Below are 18,112 nucleotides of genomic sequence, written 5' to 3'. Positions count from 1 at the left end.
CAAGGTGGATAATCTGAAGTACAATTTACGGAATATTTCTGTTCATTTGGTAGTGGATGTCAGCTGAGCAGAATGATCATTAGGCATCTTTCTGCCACATTACGTAATGCCAGTTCAGGCCACAAGTTTGAAATGATAGACAAGTAGTGTCAAGTAGATTCCACAAAACTCGGATCATTTACTACCTTTAAAAGTAAAAGTTCTAAACCAGATTCTGCTGTTAACCTAAACTGTAGCTTGAGGAAAACCTACTGGAGACATCTGATGTGCACCAAATTTCCAAGCTTGTACTCATTCTCTGTCATATGCGTGTCTCATCACCTCCAGTTTGTGCTTCACTTGTGGTAAAATCAGCTGCACTACAATACCTGCCAGTAAGATTATCATATAAAATATTACTGAGATGAATTAGCTTCATGTTCTTTGATTTGCTTCGGTTCTTTGTTTAAGAATGGAAATTTAAGTGTACATTTCTCCAGTTTTAGCTTTCTTAATGTTTTATTTGGTACTAAAATATTGTCTACCTTAGGGTGTTCATGTTTATATTAACTCCAGTACATTAAAGTGTCTGGTGTAGTCTGTTGCAAAACTGGTCCCACTGACCACTCCTACAGCTTTTGGGAGAGCTGGGCATTTTAGAAAGCAGTTTCCACATTTAATTGTGCGTGTGTGTGGTCCCTCGAAGTTTCTTTAAGATTTGCACTTAGTCTCATTCATGTTTTTGTAGTAAAATCTGGTGTGATATATTTTGGTTGTGTCTGTGCTATTGCATGGAAATAGAATCAAGTCATGAAAGAGTGCACAATGTCCTGACTCCAGTGAAAGCACTCCCATGGTCTATGCTCCCTTTAAAATTTTCTCCAATTGTTATTTTAAGTACTTAACACAATCGCTTTACAGTACTTTTAAAGGAGTTTTGAGGTGGAACACAAATTCCATCAGTTTTGTTTTGCACTTTTTTTGGCAGGTTCTCCTTTCGGAAAAGGAGCAGGAAGTAAAGGAACTTAAAGCAAAATTGGCAATTGTTGACAAGGAGAAGGAAATCCTGGAAGAGCTGAATAAGGCAAGTGACTCAAATAGTTTTCTTGTATGATTTCTGAGAACTGGTCCTTTAGTAAAATCATATTGGGCAATTCTCAAAATCAGGACACATTTTTACTTTCCTATATTCCCTTTGTCTCCACCCTCCCCATCCCACCCTACACTGAAAAATTTGGGTCATCTTGGAAAAATGTTGGTGTATTTATTAGTATACATATCATCTGAACTGCCGAAGAATCTCTTATGATTTTATCATGTGTACTGTGGAACCATGTTGTATGTAATGATGTAAATTATAAATATATTTTGTAAAAGTGAACATTTTTCTTGCACAGTAGTTCAGATATTGAATTTTAGTCATGTAATAAATCTAAACAGGAAGTAAGTGGATAGCCTCATTTTGAATTGATATTTCTCATAGGATTTGTCTAAATGGTTTTGAAGTTTGTAGCTTCGTATTACAAATTACTCTTAATTTTTATGTCTAGAATTAAACTAATCCTATAGCTAACTGCTTCCCCTCTCTTAGGAATTTTCAAGGGAAGTATGTAAGCATGAAGAAGAAGAGCAAAGTTCACCAAGTTCAAAGCCTCCGGATACACCAATATTACAATATCCAAATCCATATTCTTCAGATCCTTCTGTTGTACCTGTGAAACATCCTGGATTGAAGTTTGGAAACCCTTATGCAGAGTCTGGTAGAGGTTGGTGCTAGTTGGGAGCAGCCCCTCAACATATTACTTTAGTTTTAATAGTAATCTAGAATGAATTTATTTTTAAAATTGTACTTGGTACTTTTTCCTACTAAACTAACATTTGCTGTAATTGTCAGCAAATTAGTTCTCTTTGTCTTGATGTATTTAATTTCAGATGGGACAGATGGAGCACTTTATCCTGATGAGATCCGTAGAGTGCCTATTGGGGTTCCTGCTTGGGGATTGGACAGTACAGTGGTCTGCAGTCAACCTTCTCGCAACTTTGGTAGACCAGATGGACTTGAAGATCCCAATGAGCTTATTAATGCAAGTGTTAATTGATTTTCATTTGATCTTAATAGAGATTTTGATCAGTTTGCTGTAACAGAAATTGTTTTGGTGTATCATTAATTTTGGACGATCTGGTGCAGCAACAAAATTACATAACGCCAGTCATGAGGATTTTGCTTTGTTGATTGACCTTTACATATAAGAATATAAATAAATGTAGTAGTGAAGTGTCATTAATACCATTCATACATCATGCATCTCATAACTCACCATAATTAATTTGTCTCATTATGCTCCGTGTCATGGTGTTACATTGGCTAAAAACAAAGTTTTGCCTTGTTAATTATTTAATTAAAAATGGTTGAGGCAGTGTCATAGGTTAACTTTTTCGCAGAAATACTTAATCCTTTATTATGCTGTAAAAAAAACTAAGTAACAAATTCATCAAAGATAATTTGCATTTATGCCAGAATATTTTTCATCTTTTATATGGTATATACACTGGAGTATTTCACACTTAGAATTTCCACCATTACCTTAAAATTCAAGGTGCTTAATTTGATAGTCCCAGAAAATAAGCAGAGATAACAAATAGGAGGAGAAAGTGAGGACTGCAGATGCTGGAGATCAGAGCTGAAAATGTGTTGCTGGAAAAGCGCAGCAGGTCAGGCAGCATCCAAGGAGCAGGAGAATCGATGTTTCGGGCATGAGCCCTTCAGGAATGAGGAAAGTGTGTCCAGCAGGCTAAGATAAAAGGTAGGGAGGAGGGACTTGGGGGAGGGGCGTTGGAAATGCGATAGGTGGAAGGAGGTCAAGGTGAGGGTGATAGGCTGGAGTGGGGGTGAGGGCGGAGAGGTCAGGAAGAAGATTGCAGGTTAGGAAGGCGGTGCTGAGTTCGAGGGATTTGACTGAGACAAGGTGGGGGTAGGGAAAATGAGGAAACTGGAGAAATCTACATTCATCCCTTGTGGTTGGAGGGTTCCTAGGCGGAAGATGAGGCGCTCTTCCTCCAGCCGTCGTGTTGCTATGGTCTGGCGATGGAGGAGTCCAAGGACCTGCATGTCCTTGGTGGAGTGGGAGGGGGAGTTGAAGTGTTGAGCCACGGGGCGGTTGGGTTGGTTGGTCCAGGTGTCCCAGAGGTGTTCTCTGAAACGTTCCGCAAGTAGGCGGCCTGTCTCCCCAATATAGAGGAGGCCACATTGGGTGCAGCGGATGCAATAAATGATGTGTGTGGAGGGGCAGGTGAATTTGTGGCGGATATGGAAGTGTCCCTTGGGGCCTTGGAGGGAAGTAAGGGGGGAGGTGTGGGCGCAAGTTTTGCATTTCTTGCGGTTGCAGGAGAAGATGCCAGGAGTGGAGGTTGGGTTGGTGGGGGACATGGATCCGATAAGGGAGTCACTGAGGGAGTGGTCTTTTCGGAATGCTGATAGGGGAGGGGAGGGAAATATATCCCTGGTGGTGGGGTCCGTTTGGAGGTGGCGGAAATGACGGCAGATGATACGCTGTATATGGAGGTTGGTGCGGTGGTAGGTGAGGACCAGTGGGGTTCTGTCCTGGTGGCGGTTGGAGGGGCGGGGCTCAAGGGCGGAGGAGCGGGAAGTGGAGGAGATGCGGTGGAGAGCATCGTCGACCACGTCTGGGGGGAAATTGCGGTCTTTGAAGAAGGAGGCCATCTGGGTTGTACGGTATTGGAACTGGTCCTCCTGGGAGCAGATGTGGCGGAGATGAAGGAATTGGGAATATGGGATGGCGTTTTTACAGGGGGCAGGGTGGGAGGAGGTGTAGTCTAGGTGGCTGTGGGAGTCGGTCGGTTTATAGTAAATGTCTGTGTTGATTCGGTCGGCCGAGATAGAAATGGAAAGGTCTAGGAAGGGGAGGGAGGAGTCTGAGACGGTCCAGGTGAATTTGAGGTCGGGGTAGAAGGTGTTGGTAAAGTGCATGAACTGTTCAACCTCCTCGTGGGAGATGGTAAATGTCCGTGTTGATTCGGTCAGCAAGGTATCAATGGGAGGGAAGGTTTTGTAACAGTCTGTATCACAAGTGACAAAGTGTTTGACAAAGTTATAGAATGAAAGGTTGAAGGGCTTATGCCCGAAACATCGATTCTCCTCCTTGTAAGGGGCACCGGACCTGTGTTTTTCCAGCACCACAGTCTCTGCTCTCCAGCATATGCAGTCCTCACTTTCTCCTGGTAGATGTCATGTGTTTGGATTTACAGAAGGCATTCAGTGAAGTGCCACATTTTAAAAATAAGGTTGTTGCACAAGATGAGATCTGTAGTGATTGTAATGAGGTCTGACATTTGGGCATCATAGTATGAGTTCAATGATTGGGGCTGTTAACTTGGTCCAGTCAGAGAGCCCTGGCTGACAAATAAATAGGAGTGTCAAAGATTTTGTTCACTCAGAGCTGACTCTGAGGAAGCTGGATGAGTGTCACATACCGTGCACATATAAATAAAGGGTGACTTGGTGACGGGAAACTGGCCACTGTACTGGTAGGAGAAAGTGAGGACTGCAGATGCTGGGGATCAGAGCTTAAAAATGTGTTGCTGGAAAAGCGCAGCAGGTCAGGCAGCATCAAAGGAGAAGGAGAATCGATGTTTTGGGCATAAGCCCTTCTTCAGGAATGAGGAGGGTGTGCCAAGCGGGCTAAGATAAAAGGTAGGGAGGAGGGACTTGGGGAGGGGAATTGGGAATGCAATAGGTGGAAGGAGGTTAAGGTGAGGGTGATAGGCCAGAGAGGGGGTGGGGGCGGAGAGGTCAGGAAGAAGATTGCAGGTCAAGAAGGTGGTGCTGAGTCTGAGGGCTGGGACTGAGATAAGGTGGGGGAAGGGGAAATGAGGAAGCTGGAGAAATCTGCTTTCATCCCTTGTGGTTGGAGGGTTCCTAGGCGGAAGATGAGTCGCTCTTCCTCCAGGCGTCATGTTGCCATGGTCTGGTGATGGAGGAGGCCAAGGACCTGCATGTCCTTGGCGGAGTGGGAGGGGGAGTTGAAGTGTTCAGCCATGGGGCGGTTGGATTGGTTGGTGCGCGTGTCCCAGAGGTGTTCACTGTACTGGTATCCAATATAATTGTCATCAGTTCTATCATTTTTGAGCATGGTTCTCCTATTAGTAACTAGAACTTCATTTCCTCCAAAAAAAAATCAATGCAAGTATTTTGCAATAGCAACTTAAGTTAGTGCCCTGGACAAATTCAAATGATTTGCAGAGCTCTATTGTTTGGAATTCTGCTATTCTGTTCACAGTGAGTACAGTGGTATCACGACCTGTTTCTCATTTAGTCTAGTTTGCTGCATTTAATTGCTATTAACCTTTGTAGGAGTTGAGCAGTGTTCAGACAGGCATGATTTCAAACCGAGGGTTCAGCATCTTAGGAAAGGAAAATGATTTTCACCTACCTGACTTTTAACCTTTCCTGTCTATTACTGCGTATAATTAGAGAAACTGTCACAACTTTCACACCACATTGAAAGATTAGAAATGTGCACTTTGTGATGCTACCTACCTTGGTGTTCATTCTGCATTTCTAATATGGCCATCCCTGGTGCACGTATTGCACATGACAAGCTCTTTTAGTCATCTGCTGCAGTTTAATTAGCACCATATTCATGCTGATCTGAGTATCTTTGATCCTCTTTGCCCTTCTGCAAACCCATGAGAAAGAGTTCTTGTGTCTTGTGCTCATTTGCTGACATAACTCAGCTTTTGTAATGAGACAGAGGGACTCTAATGTGTTCCAATAAGCAGATTGTCTGTGGGTCACCAGTAAAGATAATGGGATGTAACGTCATGGACTTTACAGAATTTCAAGGGCTATGGAAAGCATGAAGCCACTTAGTGATTAAGGAATAATAATAAAAAAAATTGTTTTCTTTGCTTTAAAAGTTAATTTCAATGTAATTTAATCAGACTGTGCACCTAAAAATCAATCATCCTAATTATTTAATTTGTATTGGATTCAATAGATCAGACAACCAGCAGAATAATTTGTATTAGTTTTGCATGCATCAACTGGATTCCCCTCATCTTGGAACTGCATTTTTGCCAGATTGAAATTGTAACTCCAGTCCATAAAATGTTTTAATTTGCTTTAAATGTCTTTGTTAAATTCTATATTCTCAGATATGATGGTTTATTGATTGCCAGTTTCCCTTTTATGTAATGTAGTTCGAAAAAGAGAGGTTGCTTTTTATTGTAACTAATTTCCACAGTAAGAACCATAAATATGGCATATTTTCCTAATTTGAGAGACTATTTTTTGCTTAAGGTGCATTTGTATGGGATGACAAATAACCCCTAACCCTTTGAAGTTTAAAATGTGGAACTCCATATTGTGTGTTAGTTTCTGTAAAGATTTAAGAGTATAGTTTTGCGGATGAGAAGCACCAATTACATGGATAGGTTGGTGAAACTACAATCTTATATTTAGAGAAGAGAAGTTTGGAAATAAATTTGCTAAAAGTGCCCAAAATCTGGGGCGTCTAGCCAGTCAATGAGAAACATTTTCCTATGGTAGAATCGGAGGGTTCGGTTTTAAGGTGATTAACAAAAGAACAAGAATTAACATTTTTCGCATTGTGAGTGTTTAACATCTGGAATACACTGCTGAGATTGTGGTGCGGTAGTTAATTGGGGCTTTCAAAAAGAAATGGGATAATTACCTGATGAGGAAGAGAAAAGTTCAGGCTGTGTGTAACAGCGGGGGAATTGGGCTTGCTGGGTCCTGCATGAAGAGTAGGCATGGTCACAGAGGGCCAAACAGCCTCTTCCTGTGCTGTAACTACTTCTGTGACTCTGCTACTGTGGGTGAGGTTTTAGAAAATAAGTCGTGACTTTTAGCAGGGTCAGAAAATAAAATGTATAGAAGCAGCTAATATTCAATTTATCTAAAAAGCATATACTAAGTACTATTAGTAAGGAAAAAACTCCCCTCTTCAGGTTTGCTTTTACTTGAAGGACTTTGCCCTTAATGTGTACATGACCAATCTGATTTGGTAGCTGTGATGTTTTTTACATTGTCATTTTTTTCCCTATTATTCCATTAATGTTCCCATGAAAGCTACTTATGTGACCTTGTTCATGACCAAGTTTCAAAGGGTTATTGTATCCTAAATACAATATCTAGTAGACATCAGGTTTATTTAATAGTGATAAATGCATAGAAAGATAGAAATTCTGATTGTATGTATGGCTTTTTGTGGGAGACAGATCCACACTTCTATCAACTTTTTTTGTTTCCTACCTTCTTTTCTGAATGGTGTGGCTCAGATATTTAAGGGTACATTTGCTGGTCCTGGATATCTCTCTCACGCTCTCTTGCTCTCTCTCTCTCACAACATCCAGCCAGTCACTCCAGAGCAACATGTATTCCTTCAGGGCAAGTAAGTTTTCATGGCACTATTTCAAAGAAGGGAAGAGAAATCTGCTGTACTGATGATACTGTTCCAAAAAGAATCTGATTATGTCCCCTGTAATTTACTCAGAGATCTTAATTATTTTTTCCACATTGGACTGACTATACATTGCCTTGTTGGCTGAGGTCGTGAAAGTAACTATAAATGCAAACCTTTCTTTTATAAAATGGATGAGTGAGCATTCAGACACCATCTGAATGGTGAAACGCAAGGATCTTGAGCTGCAGACATCATTGTGATTAAGTTAAAAAAAACACATTGGAATTTATTAAAATGAGTGAGAATTTAACATTAAGAACATATAATTTTACAAATTAAAACTGATGAATTTACATTTGTTTTATCTGAAAATGTGTGCTCCTCCAAAATGTTTTTCACTAAAATGCTCTAAACATTTCTAATCAAATATCCCAAGCCAAACGTTTATTCATACCGATTTATTGAAACGATAGGTGGATTATTAGTAATTTGATGGGACATATGAACTTAGTGTAATTAACTCCTGATTATTAGTGATTGTGATGATGATTATTAAATATATAGATTTTCTACAAGAAGAGGAAATGCCAAGCTTTTCACTGGCTTTTGTTTTTGTAACAGTTGGGCCTCTGAGAACAGCCCATTTAGGGCCAGGCCAATCACCAAGATAGGACATGAGGATTTAACAGGGTTTCACAACCATTAGAAATTATTATTTCCACAGCAGGTGCAATCATCTCGGAGCCCACAGCTCCCAAACCTTGTGTCACGTCTCACACTTTGGGAAGTCCTAGTTAGCTATTTCCATATATCGAACTAGTTGTTCCCATTTTATTAAATTTTTTTTCCAGCATGCTAAATAAATGAGGACTAGCTGCGAATTGCTTTAGGTACAGTTGTGGAAGACTCATGAGTGAGTGGTGACATTTAACGTTTAGTTTTTTTTTATATACTGCAAGTCTGGGTCTCAGGATTCTATCTTGCTCATACTCATTCCAGATTGCTGGTTTGGCATTCCAGTTCTCCTATTCAGGATAAAAATTGTGCATGAACAGTGTTCAACACCCAGATACTAAAATGTAAAGTGTGTGGATGACAGCAGAATCATTCTTCATTAACATTTACATTAAAGTTTTAAAAATATGCAGGTGAAACCCTAACTCTTTTTAATCTGGTAACTCAAAATTATTTTACAGCAACACTGAAGTTGCAGTGGGAATTTACTCCTGAGGGTTGAGATGGAGATTTTCTTGTTGCATTGTATTTTTTGCTCTTTGCAATACTTGTCTGTTTAAGGGCTGCATATGATCCATATATATGAGTTTCTCAGATGATGCTTTTTCAAATTGCAAGCAGATTTGGACACATCCTCCAGTGAGGCAGAATCACCCTGACTGTTGATGGGAGCTGTGAGGCCGACTCTGCTGTCCATCAGCATTGTGATCCTCATCAGTGCCTGCTGCAGCTATTTATGTGCTGTTAGTGTTCATGAAATGAGAGCACTACTGACAGAACTGATGAGAGGAGCAGCCCAACTGGGCAATTTAGCTGATATGTCTGACTGCGCTGTGACATGTGTGACACGCTTGACTAGCATTGCTGGGATATACAGATCACTCCGAGCTGACCGCTGGCAAGTGTAGTGCAGGGCTGAACAGTTTTTTTTTCTTGTGAAGATCATGATTGACAGACTTTGCAGAATTGAAATTGACAGCTTTTCTGTTTTCTAGGTCTTTTTTATCCCATTTGAAATGTTGTTTTATTCTTATTCAGTTGTTCTGTTCTGGGTTTTGGGCTCTAGTCATGTGCTGTGTGTTTCATAGACATTAATTTTTTTTGTGGAGCATTGAAGCCATTGATCTGGATTAAATAGCCATTGAATCTTTTGGCTGTCAGTTTATTCATTTGAATTTTTGTTTCTTTAAATAAGATTCTCCAGTGATAAACATGAGCCTAAGGTGATTAAGGATTTGTGCATCTGAATTCTAACCAAGATAATTATGTATTTGTACACTGCTGATTTTGGTGCATGTGCTTTATGGTGGCTTTGGGCCAATTCAGTAATCTGCTGCTGAGTACGTAGTGAATTATGGCAATAGCAAGTTTCTCCTGTATCCTCTACATGAGGCGGGTCAGAATGTACAAAAATAATGACTAAATTACATTCCATATCAACCCGTCAAAATCACTTGTGTCAGAAAAAAGATTTATTTCTTGCTTTTTTTCCTTTTTGATTAGTGCTACTTTTTATAAAATGTCCGAAATTCCAGTTCTTAATTTAGATACTGCTATCACAGAAACATATGTGGCTGCAGTATAGAGAATTGCTTCATAATTTTGGTCAGCCTTGGTTCTAAATGTGAGAAGTGATAGGGAAATTAAGTAATTTTCTACTTCTACATTCCCAATCATGTAGTTAGTCACATTAAGCTTGGTAAAATATACTGATGCCATTAAATGTCTCAAACTTAACATAGAAGTAAAACAGTCTTAAAGGAAATTGTATTTCTGTAGTGTTTTTCACAGCCATTGGCTGTCCTAAACTGTCATAGTGAATTAAGTATTTTGTAGGTATAGTCTCTGTTATAAAGCAGGAAACCAGGCAGCCAGCTTTGAATTCTGAAGAAGGGTCACTTGAGCAAAACATTAACTCTGATTTCTCTCCACACATGCTGCCAGACCTGCTGAGCTTTTTGAGGAATTTCTGTTTTTGTTTCTGATTTATAGCATCCTCAGTTCTTTGAGTTTTTATTTAACCAGCTTTGTACACAAGGTTCAACAAATGACAATGCGGGTACAGCCAGGCACATGACTGATGACAAAGTGATGGATAAATGTTGGCATAAACTTCATAGACATCTCCCCATTTGTTTTTCTCACTGTCATGGGATCTTTTATGACAGCGAGGTGGTACCTCATCCAGAAGACTTCCAGTAGTACAACATTGTCTCAGTATTCAACTTGAATTATGGGTTAAGTTTCTGGAGTGAAATGTGAACTTACAAACTTCTAACATCATTACCACCGAACCAGAGCTGACAACTTTAATGCTATCTAATATACTAAAGCAAGCAGAAATAATTTTAGTTTTAAAACAATGATGCTTGAGATTGGTGTATAATCACTGGATGCTTTAGCCAGGAATTTTCTGAATTCTTTAGGATTCTGATGTCTCAACTCAATGAATGCCCTGAGTGCTCTATGCCAGGACCCAAGTTGGCAGAGCTATTTTCCTGGAAAGAGGCTCCTATTTGGCTATGTCTGCATTCAGTGCCCAGTTATGTATTTACATAATAACAGTAGGCTCTGAAGTCTGGAAGGCCAATCAGAGACCAAATAGTATTGAAAGATTTTCAGCTCCACTATCAGTGGGAGGCACTTGAATTATATGAGGAGCCACGTGACCATGGGCCACAAATAGTGGGCATGAAGGCTAAAAGGGCAGGTGACAGTCGACAGGAGGAACCTTTCATAGTCTGGATTAGTGGTGCTGGAAGAGCACAGCAGTTCAGGCAGCATCCAACGAGCAGCGAAATCGACGTTTTGGGCAAAAGCCCTTCATCAGGAATAAAGACAGTGAGCCTGAAGCATGGAGAGATAAGCTAGAGGAGGGTGGGGGTGGGGAGAGAGTAGAAATGACCTGGGAGTTGCAGTGGGAGAGGGACTCCCTGAGATTCTTGTAGAGAGAGGAGGAAAACAAATTGAGAAGTGTTGATGCCCAAATGGACTTTATTTGGCAGTCCTGTGTGCCATCTCTCAGTAAGTTGCATACAGGGACACCAGTTAAAAAGGCAGATAGTATGTCAGCCTTTATCAAAACAAATTTGTGTAGAATCTTGGCGTGACTGCACACGTGCAGCTGCAAAGCTGAGGGAATGATGCAGGGCCTCATGGAGTAGTGTAGTTTTTATAACAATGTGATAGTTTTGTGATTATTATTAATGAGACTAGTCTTTTAATTTCAATTATTTAATAAATCTGAAATAAAACTCCCCAGGTTGCTATCATGGCCTTGAACTAGTATATCCCTTGACATTTGTCTGAACCTCTGGACTGCGAATTTGAATTCTTGTTCCAGGAATGTTAAGCTAAATGCCATGCCTGTTGGACTGTTACACAACTGGACTTGGTGTGATGCAGCCCAGGTTTTTAAAATAAGTGTTTACAGAAGTTATGGATGTGCTAGTTGTAATCTTGCAAAAATCCTTTGTTCCAGAAAAGTGCCAGATGATTGGAAAATGCCCTTATTTCGCAAAAGGAAGGAGACGAGGAAAAATGTCACTGCAGGCCAGCCAGCTGAACATCAGTTATTGGGAAAATGTTAGAATCTATTTGAAGGATGTAATAGGGCATTTGAATTATGTAAAATAATCAAGCAGAGTTAGCGTGGCTTCAAAAAGGAGGCATTGTGCCTGAGGTAGTTATTAGAATTTTTTTGAGGAGATAACAAGCAGTTTAATAAAAGAGAGGCAGTGCATGTAATATATTTGTATTTCCAGAAGTAATTTGAAGAGTTACCACACATTAGTAGACTACTTAAGGTAAGAATCCATATGTTTGGAGTTAGTATAGTGGTATGTAAAGATGATAGCCAAACAGTTATGATAAGGGGGGCATTTTCAGGATGGCAACCTGTAATTTTTGGAGTGCCACAGGGATCAGTGCTGGGGCCACAATCATTTACAAAGATATATGAATGCTTCGATGATGAGAGCATTGCTTGTGGATGACAAAAAAAAAGTGAGGAGAGAAGTAGTCAGGATAACACACAAAATCTGCAGAGGGATTTGGTGGTTTAAACCAGTGTCAAAACACTTCGCAGATAGAATAAGACGTGGGAAATTGTGAAGTTATGCACTTTTCCAGGAAGAATATGGGATCTAAATATTAACCTAATGGAGAAAGACTGCAAACATCTAAAGCATAACGATTTTGGAGTCCGTGTGCATAAATCTCAAAAGCTAGCATTCAGGTTCAGCAGCTAATAAGAAAGGCAAATGTTATTTTGGCCTACAAACAATGGAATATGAAAGTAGGGGCATATTGTAAAACTATACAAGGTACTAACACATCTGGAATAGTGTGAACAGTTTTGGTCCCAATAGCTCAGAAAAAAATGTTGTCATTGTGAGTCTTCTCTGGACTGCCTCCAATGTTGATTCCTAATGTGGAGGGATTTTCTAATAGGAAGAGGTTGAGCACTTTAGGCTTTTATTCCTTGAGAGGTGACCTTACTGAAACATAAAAGATGTCTAGGAGGCTTGGCAAGGTAAATGCTGAGAGATTGTTTCCACTTGGGGGAGAATCTAGGACGAGAGGGTATATAATCTCAGAATAAGTAGTCACCAGTTAGGGCAGTACAGATTTAAAAATCACAACATCAGGTTATAGTGCAACAAGTTTATTTGGAAGCACTAGCTTTCAGAGTGCTGCTCCTTCATAACAAAAGTTACAGTGTGATGGAACTGAAATTATATATGGAAAAAAAGCACTGGATTGTTTGTTAAGTCTCTCATCTTTTAGAATGGCCATGTTGGTTTTGGTTCTTTCATATGTAAATCCCAGAACTATTTTTTTTTAAATTACATTCTCAAGTGAACTTTAACAATAGATGCCATGTCTGCTCAGATAATGCATTGAAGGTGTGAGGTGCCCTGTGTGAGGCTGTCTGTGCCCCAATGTTCAGACTGATTCTAATCTTAAAAAAAGGGATTTACAGAATCTTACATGGATTCATTAAGTTTTTGAGCAAAATAAAATGTAGTTCTGCAAGTCCAAATTCACCCCACAAAGTTGTGGGTGCATGTGTGGGGTTGTAGTATGAGTATTTGTGTGTGTATATAAGGTATATAAGTCCTTGAGAGGTGAGTGTGTGGGTGTGTATGTTTATGAGAGAGGGTCTGTATGTGTGTATGGGTCTGTAGGAGTGTGTGTGCATGTGTATAGTGCAGTGGGGTCACATGTAGTGACATGAACCCAAGGTCCCAGTTGAGGCTATCCCCGTGGGTACTGAACATGGCAATCGACCTCTGCTCGGCCACTTTGCGTTGTTGCCTATCTCGAAATCCACCTTGGATGATGGTCACCCGAAGGTACAAGGTTGAATGTCCCAGACCGCTGAAGTGTTCTCCGATTGGGGAGTCCGTTCGGTGTCCGTTCATCTGTTGCTGTAGCTTCTGCTCGGTCTCGCCAACATACCATGCCTCAGGACATCCTTGCCTGCAATGTGTGAGACAGACAATGTTGGCCGAGTCACATCAGTATCTACCACGTACATTGTGAGGGCAGTGATGTAGAGGAATTACTTCTCTGATGTTAGTGAATTTGCAGGGTTTTTTTAACCACAGAGGGTAGGTCAATAGCTGTATTCAAGGCTGAGAAATTAGTGTGGTACTAGACGGTTATGTGGATAAGGCAGTAAAATAGAATTGAATATTATCGAATCAATCATAATGTCATTGAATGGCAGATCAGATTTGATGGGCTAAATGATCTCCTTCTGTTCCTACTTTTTATGGTTATTTAACATTCACACTGAAAGTGATTTCAAACTTGGAAGACTGTGTGTAAGGACTGTTAGTGTGCTGTTTATCTCCTAATAAATATTTAATTGTTATGCGGGTTATTAAATTTTGAGTCATGTTACATTTGTATGAGTAACTAACTACGCATCAACTCTTATTTTTGAGTAACTTGTAGAATTCTTTGCCATCACCGTATGTTGTGTAAAAATTGTGAAATGGGCCTCAAGTAATAAACTACTTGTAAAATTCATTTACTTTGGAAATGTTATACGAACCCTGTAGATATTTGCAGGTTTTAACAAAACAAGTATATTACAAACATGGGCAGATCATGATGCTTTATTCAGGTTTAATGGCTTCGGTTGTTACTAAAGACTTTTGAGATTCTTGTATTGCTGTTAATGCTTACTTCTCTGAATGTACCTGTTACAGTATCAACAGGCTTTAGTGACCTCAACAGGCTACTCATGTTTTTTCTCATGGGTTGTTTCTTCACTCTCACTTGAGGCAAAATAAAGAGCATCTCATGTTAACCAGTTTGAACAAAATATTTTCGATTAATCCTTCATTTTATAAACTTGTTGATATTGGAAAAAACATCCCTTCAACAACCTTTTTCCCTTCAACAAATTTAACTGCTCTTATGACATTGCTGTTTTGTTTTAAATTTTTTCTGCCCTTCTGAGATCATAGGACTTCACAACACCATTAGCGTGAGGTATATGTGGTAGTTCCTCCAAACAAGAATGACTCTAGCCCATGGCAAGAACTCAGGCATGGACTCTCTTCATATGTGGAGGCAATTGCACTGCCGCCAAAGGCTAAAGCATAGTTTTGACTGATTTTGGAAATTCTCCAGCTCCTACAGCTTGCCACAATTGTATTGGAGGGATTTTCTGTCATGTTCTGTCATGTTTTGACTCCCTTTCCATGACTGTCAAGTCCTGTTGTGGGACCTGAACCTAGTATTACTGGCCCAGAGGGAGGGATGTAACAAACCGCAAGACCAGAGTAAGGTGTAATTCTTCATGGGAAATAATTTCAAATTAGCATTTTAATAATCTGTATCTACATTTTTAAAAAACCCTTGCTCCAAAATTTAACCCTTGCTCAAAAAAAATGTTTGCATTGGAAGAGATTATTTTCAAACACCTTCAGAAATATGATCTAAAATCCTTCGGAAATATGATCTAAATGTGACATCCTGGAGTTCCAATTCTGTTTAATTGCAGTTAGGTATAATTAGGAGTTTACTGTGCCACATTATTTCAGTTCTAGAATGTGGGTTTACACAATTAATGTAACAGTGTGAAAAGGAACCTCACTCTGAAAGCAGTGTAAGATAATTCTGATAGAGACAAACCTGTTTTGAAACAGATAATTTGTAATTGATACTTATGCAGACCAAGGAAAAGCATTAGGAATTAAAGTTTTGATATATTAGTGTGACTCTTGAGACTTTGTTTGGCAGTACTTCTACGTTAGATCTGGAGTGTGTCACTGCAGTGTAGGGGTGCTGTTTTTGACTGGCCTTTTTTATAATTGCTATGTGATCACTTGCAAATAAAGTTCCTGAAATTATTGTCATTTCCTTGTTTAAGTGCTTAACATCTTCTTATTGACAGGATGAAGGAGAAGTTGGCTCACCGACAGGTATTTCTGATCCTCCAGGATTCCGGCTACAAGAACGTGGTGCTCACTTCTGCTTTAATTCAAGGCAAGTTGATTTCTTAGATTCTCAAGAATGTATTTTTCATGTAACTTTTTCCGTGTTCTTTAAAAAAAAAATCATTAACATGCTTTGTTTTAAATTTTGTAGCCTTGACCTCCACAAGAAGTGCCCACTGTGTGATGTGGTATTTCCACCTAACTATGATCAGAGCAAATTTGAAGAGCATGTTGAAAGTCATTGGAAGGTGTGTCCCATGTGCAATGAACAATTTCCCCCAGACTGTGACCAGCGTGTATTTGAAAAACATGTCATGACACATTTTTCTGAAAACGTTCAGAGCTTTGATTAAATTACAAAGCCTATTGAAGTTCCTTGATCTGTAACTAAAATTAGTTGCATTGAATTTTAAAAATTTAGTTAGTACACTAGATATTGCTATTACTGAATGGCACCTTTAATACTGGCTGAACAAGTAGTTTTGCTTTATTCAAAACCATCTTTAATCTCATGCATACACCGCAGTGCATAAAAGTTATGTAAAAGCATGACTAATAGTGCAAGTACTGAAATGAATAGTTGCGGTAGTAAACAACCAAGTATATCTAATTTGAACACTATTTGCAATGTTATCACTCTGCCATGGATGATTATCTTAAAATTGATTGTAGTTTTACTTTAGAACATTAGGCAAAAGCACATTTCGGACATATAATCTATTATGGATCCTAAACTGTGTAATGCTTCAGCCTTTAAACTGTGACTATATACAAATATTTGAATTTGTTTTAACAAGTTTGAGTACATCTGATATCCTGACTTTTGAGTTTCATTCTGATGCTGTAAAAAAAAAAGGTGTGCGCTTCTGGACATCAGTACCTGAATATATATCCTGTAAAATGTTCCACTTCCATTAAGCTGTTAGAAAATATCCTTCATTGTGAATTTGATATTTAATGTCCCTTTTCTGGTATACATTTTCTGAATAATTGCGCTATTATGTTAGATCTGAACGTTTATTTAAGTTTTGTTTGTCACTGGTGATCGTGTATCCAGCTTTATAAAGCAGTGGGACCTCTGTTTATAATAAAGATGAGTTCAGCTGTTGACAAATGTCTAATGTTAGTTTTTAGTAATCCTAAATATTAGAATGAAATTATTATTGTGGTTAAAATATGCTTGTCCCAACTCTGGCATGCAGGCTAATTCCTTTATAGCAGTTGACAACAGGTTACTGTTTCGCTAGTATTGCGATCTGATGTATTATGACGAGATGGAGTTTTGACAGATGTATTTCTACATCTCTCTCCAAGGCAACTTTCTGAGGCGAAAGCAGATTGTCCATAGTCTCGGTGTTGTATCTGACCCTAATATTCATACCACTGTTAAGACAACCTATTTCTATCTCTGTAACATTGTTCAATTCTACCCACCTGAGCTTACCTACTGAAATCTTCATCAATGACTTAGCTTTATGCTTGACACACTTCAAGGTGGCCTTTCTCGGTGCCACCTCATGCTCCCACGAGGAGGTTAAACAGTTCATCAACTTCATAAAAATCTTCCACCATGACCTCAAGTTCACCTGGACCATCTCAGACACCTCCCTTCCTGGACGTGTCCGTTTCCATTTCCAGTGGCCTCCTATTTCAAGGGCCGCAATTTCCTCTCTCACATGATTAACAATGCCGTCCTGGGCATCTCTTCCACTTCCCGCACCTCCACCCTCGAACCCACCCCTCCAACCACAATAAGGATAGAACCCCCGGTCCTCAATTACACCCCACTAATCTCCAGCTATAGCACATTATCCTGCACCATTTCCACGACCTACAATCAGACCCCACCACCAGAGATATATTTCCCTCCCACCCCTATCAGCATTCCGCAGAGACCTTTACCTCCACGATTCCCTCGTTAGGTCCATCTCCACCCCGCTCCCTCCATTCCTCCCAGCACCTACCATCGCCGCTGCAAGAAGTGTAAAACCTGTGCCCACACCCCCTCACTTCCGTCCAAGGCCCCAAAGGATCCTTTTGCCATCCGGCAGAGATTTTCCTGCTCATTCAAACACTTCATCTGCTGTGTCCATTGCTCTCGGTGTGATCTTTTCTACATTGGGAAGACAGGGCGCCAACTCGTGGAACGTTTCAGAGAACACCTCTGGGGGGGACACACCAACCAACCCCATCACCCCGTGGCTTCCAACTCCCTCTCCCACTCTGCCAAGGACATGCAAGAGCTAGGCCTTCTTCACTGCCAAATCCAAGCCATCTGACGCCTGGAAGAAGAACGCCTCATCACCCTCCAACCACATGGCATCAGCATCGATGTCACCAGCTCCCCACTCCACCTCCGCGTCCTCTCCCTCCAATTCGGCCCCACCCTCTTGCCCTCTTGAACTGTCCTCCCTGTCCATCTTCCTTCCTGCCTATCCATTCCACTCTGACCTATCACCATCATTCCCGGCAGCACCTACCTATTGCCTTCCCAGC

General features: G+C 40.1%; 1 protein-coding gene across 1 annotated transcript in view; it reads left to right on the top strand.

Annotated features, from left to right (window-relative positions):
- tax1bp1b (Tax1 (human T-cell leukemia virus type I) binding protein 1b) overlaps window positions 1–16,730 on the top strand; it is a 101,840-nt gene extending 85,110 nt beyond the window's left edge. The window contains exons 14-18 of the mRNA XM_072575048.1: window positions 968–1,063; window positions 1,571–1,745; window positions 1,912–2,063; window positions 15,574–15,665; window positions 15,768–16,730. Of these exons, the coding sequence (XP_072431149.1) occupies window positions 968–1,063; window positions 1,571–1,745; window positions 1,912–2,063; window positions 15,574–15,665; window positions 15,768–15,969 (717 nt within the window). The 3' untranslated portion in view covers window positions 15,970–16,730. The remainder of the gene's footprint in view (window positions 1–967; window positions 1,064–1,570; window positions 1,746–1,911; window positions 2,064–15,573; window positions 15,666–15,767) is intronic.
- The last annotated feature ends 1,382 nt before the right edge of the window (window positions 16,731–18,112 follow it).

The sequence above is a fragment of the Chiloscyllium punctatum genome, chromosome 8 (genome assembly GCF_047496795.1).
Source record: "Chiloscyllium punctatum isolate Juve2018m chromosome 8, sChiPun1.3, whole genome shotgun sequence".
In the NCBI taxonomy this organism is placed as follows: Eukaryota; Metazoa; Chordata; class Chondrichthyes; order Orectolobiformes; family Hemiscylliidae; genus Chiloscyllium; species Chiloscyllium punctatum.
Note: the sequence above shows the minus strand (reverse complement) of the source record. Positions and strands in the feature narration are given on the sequence as shown.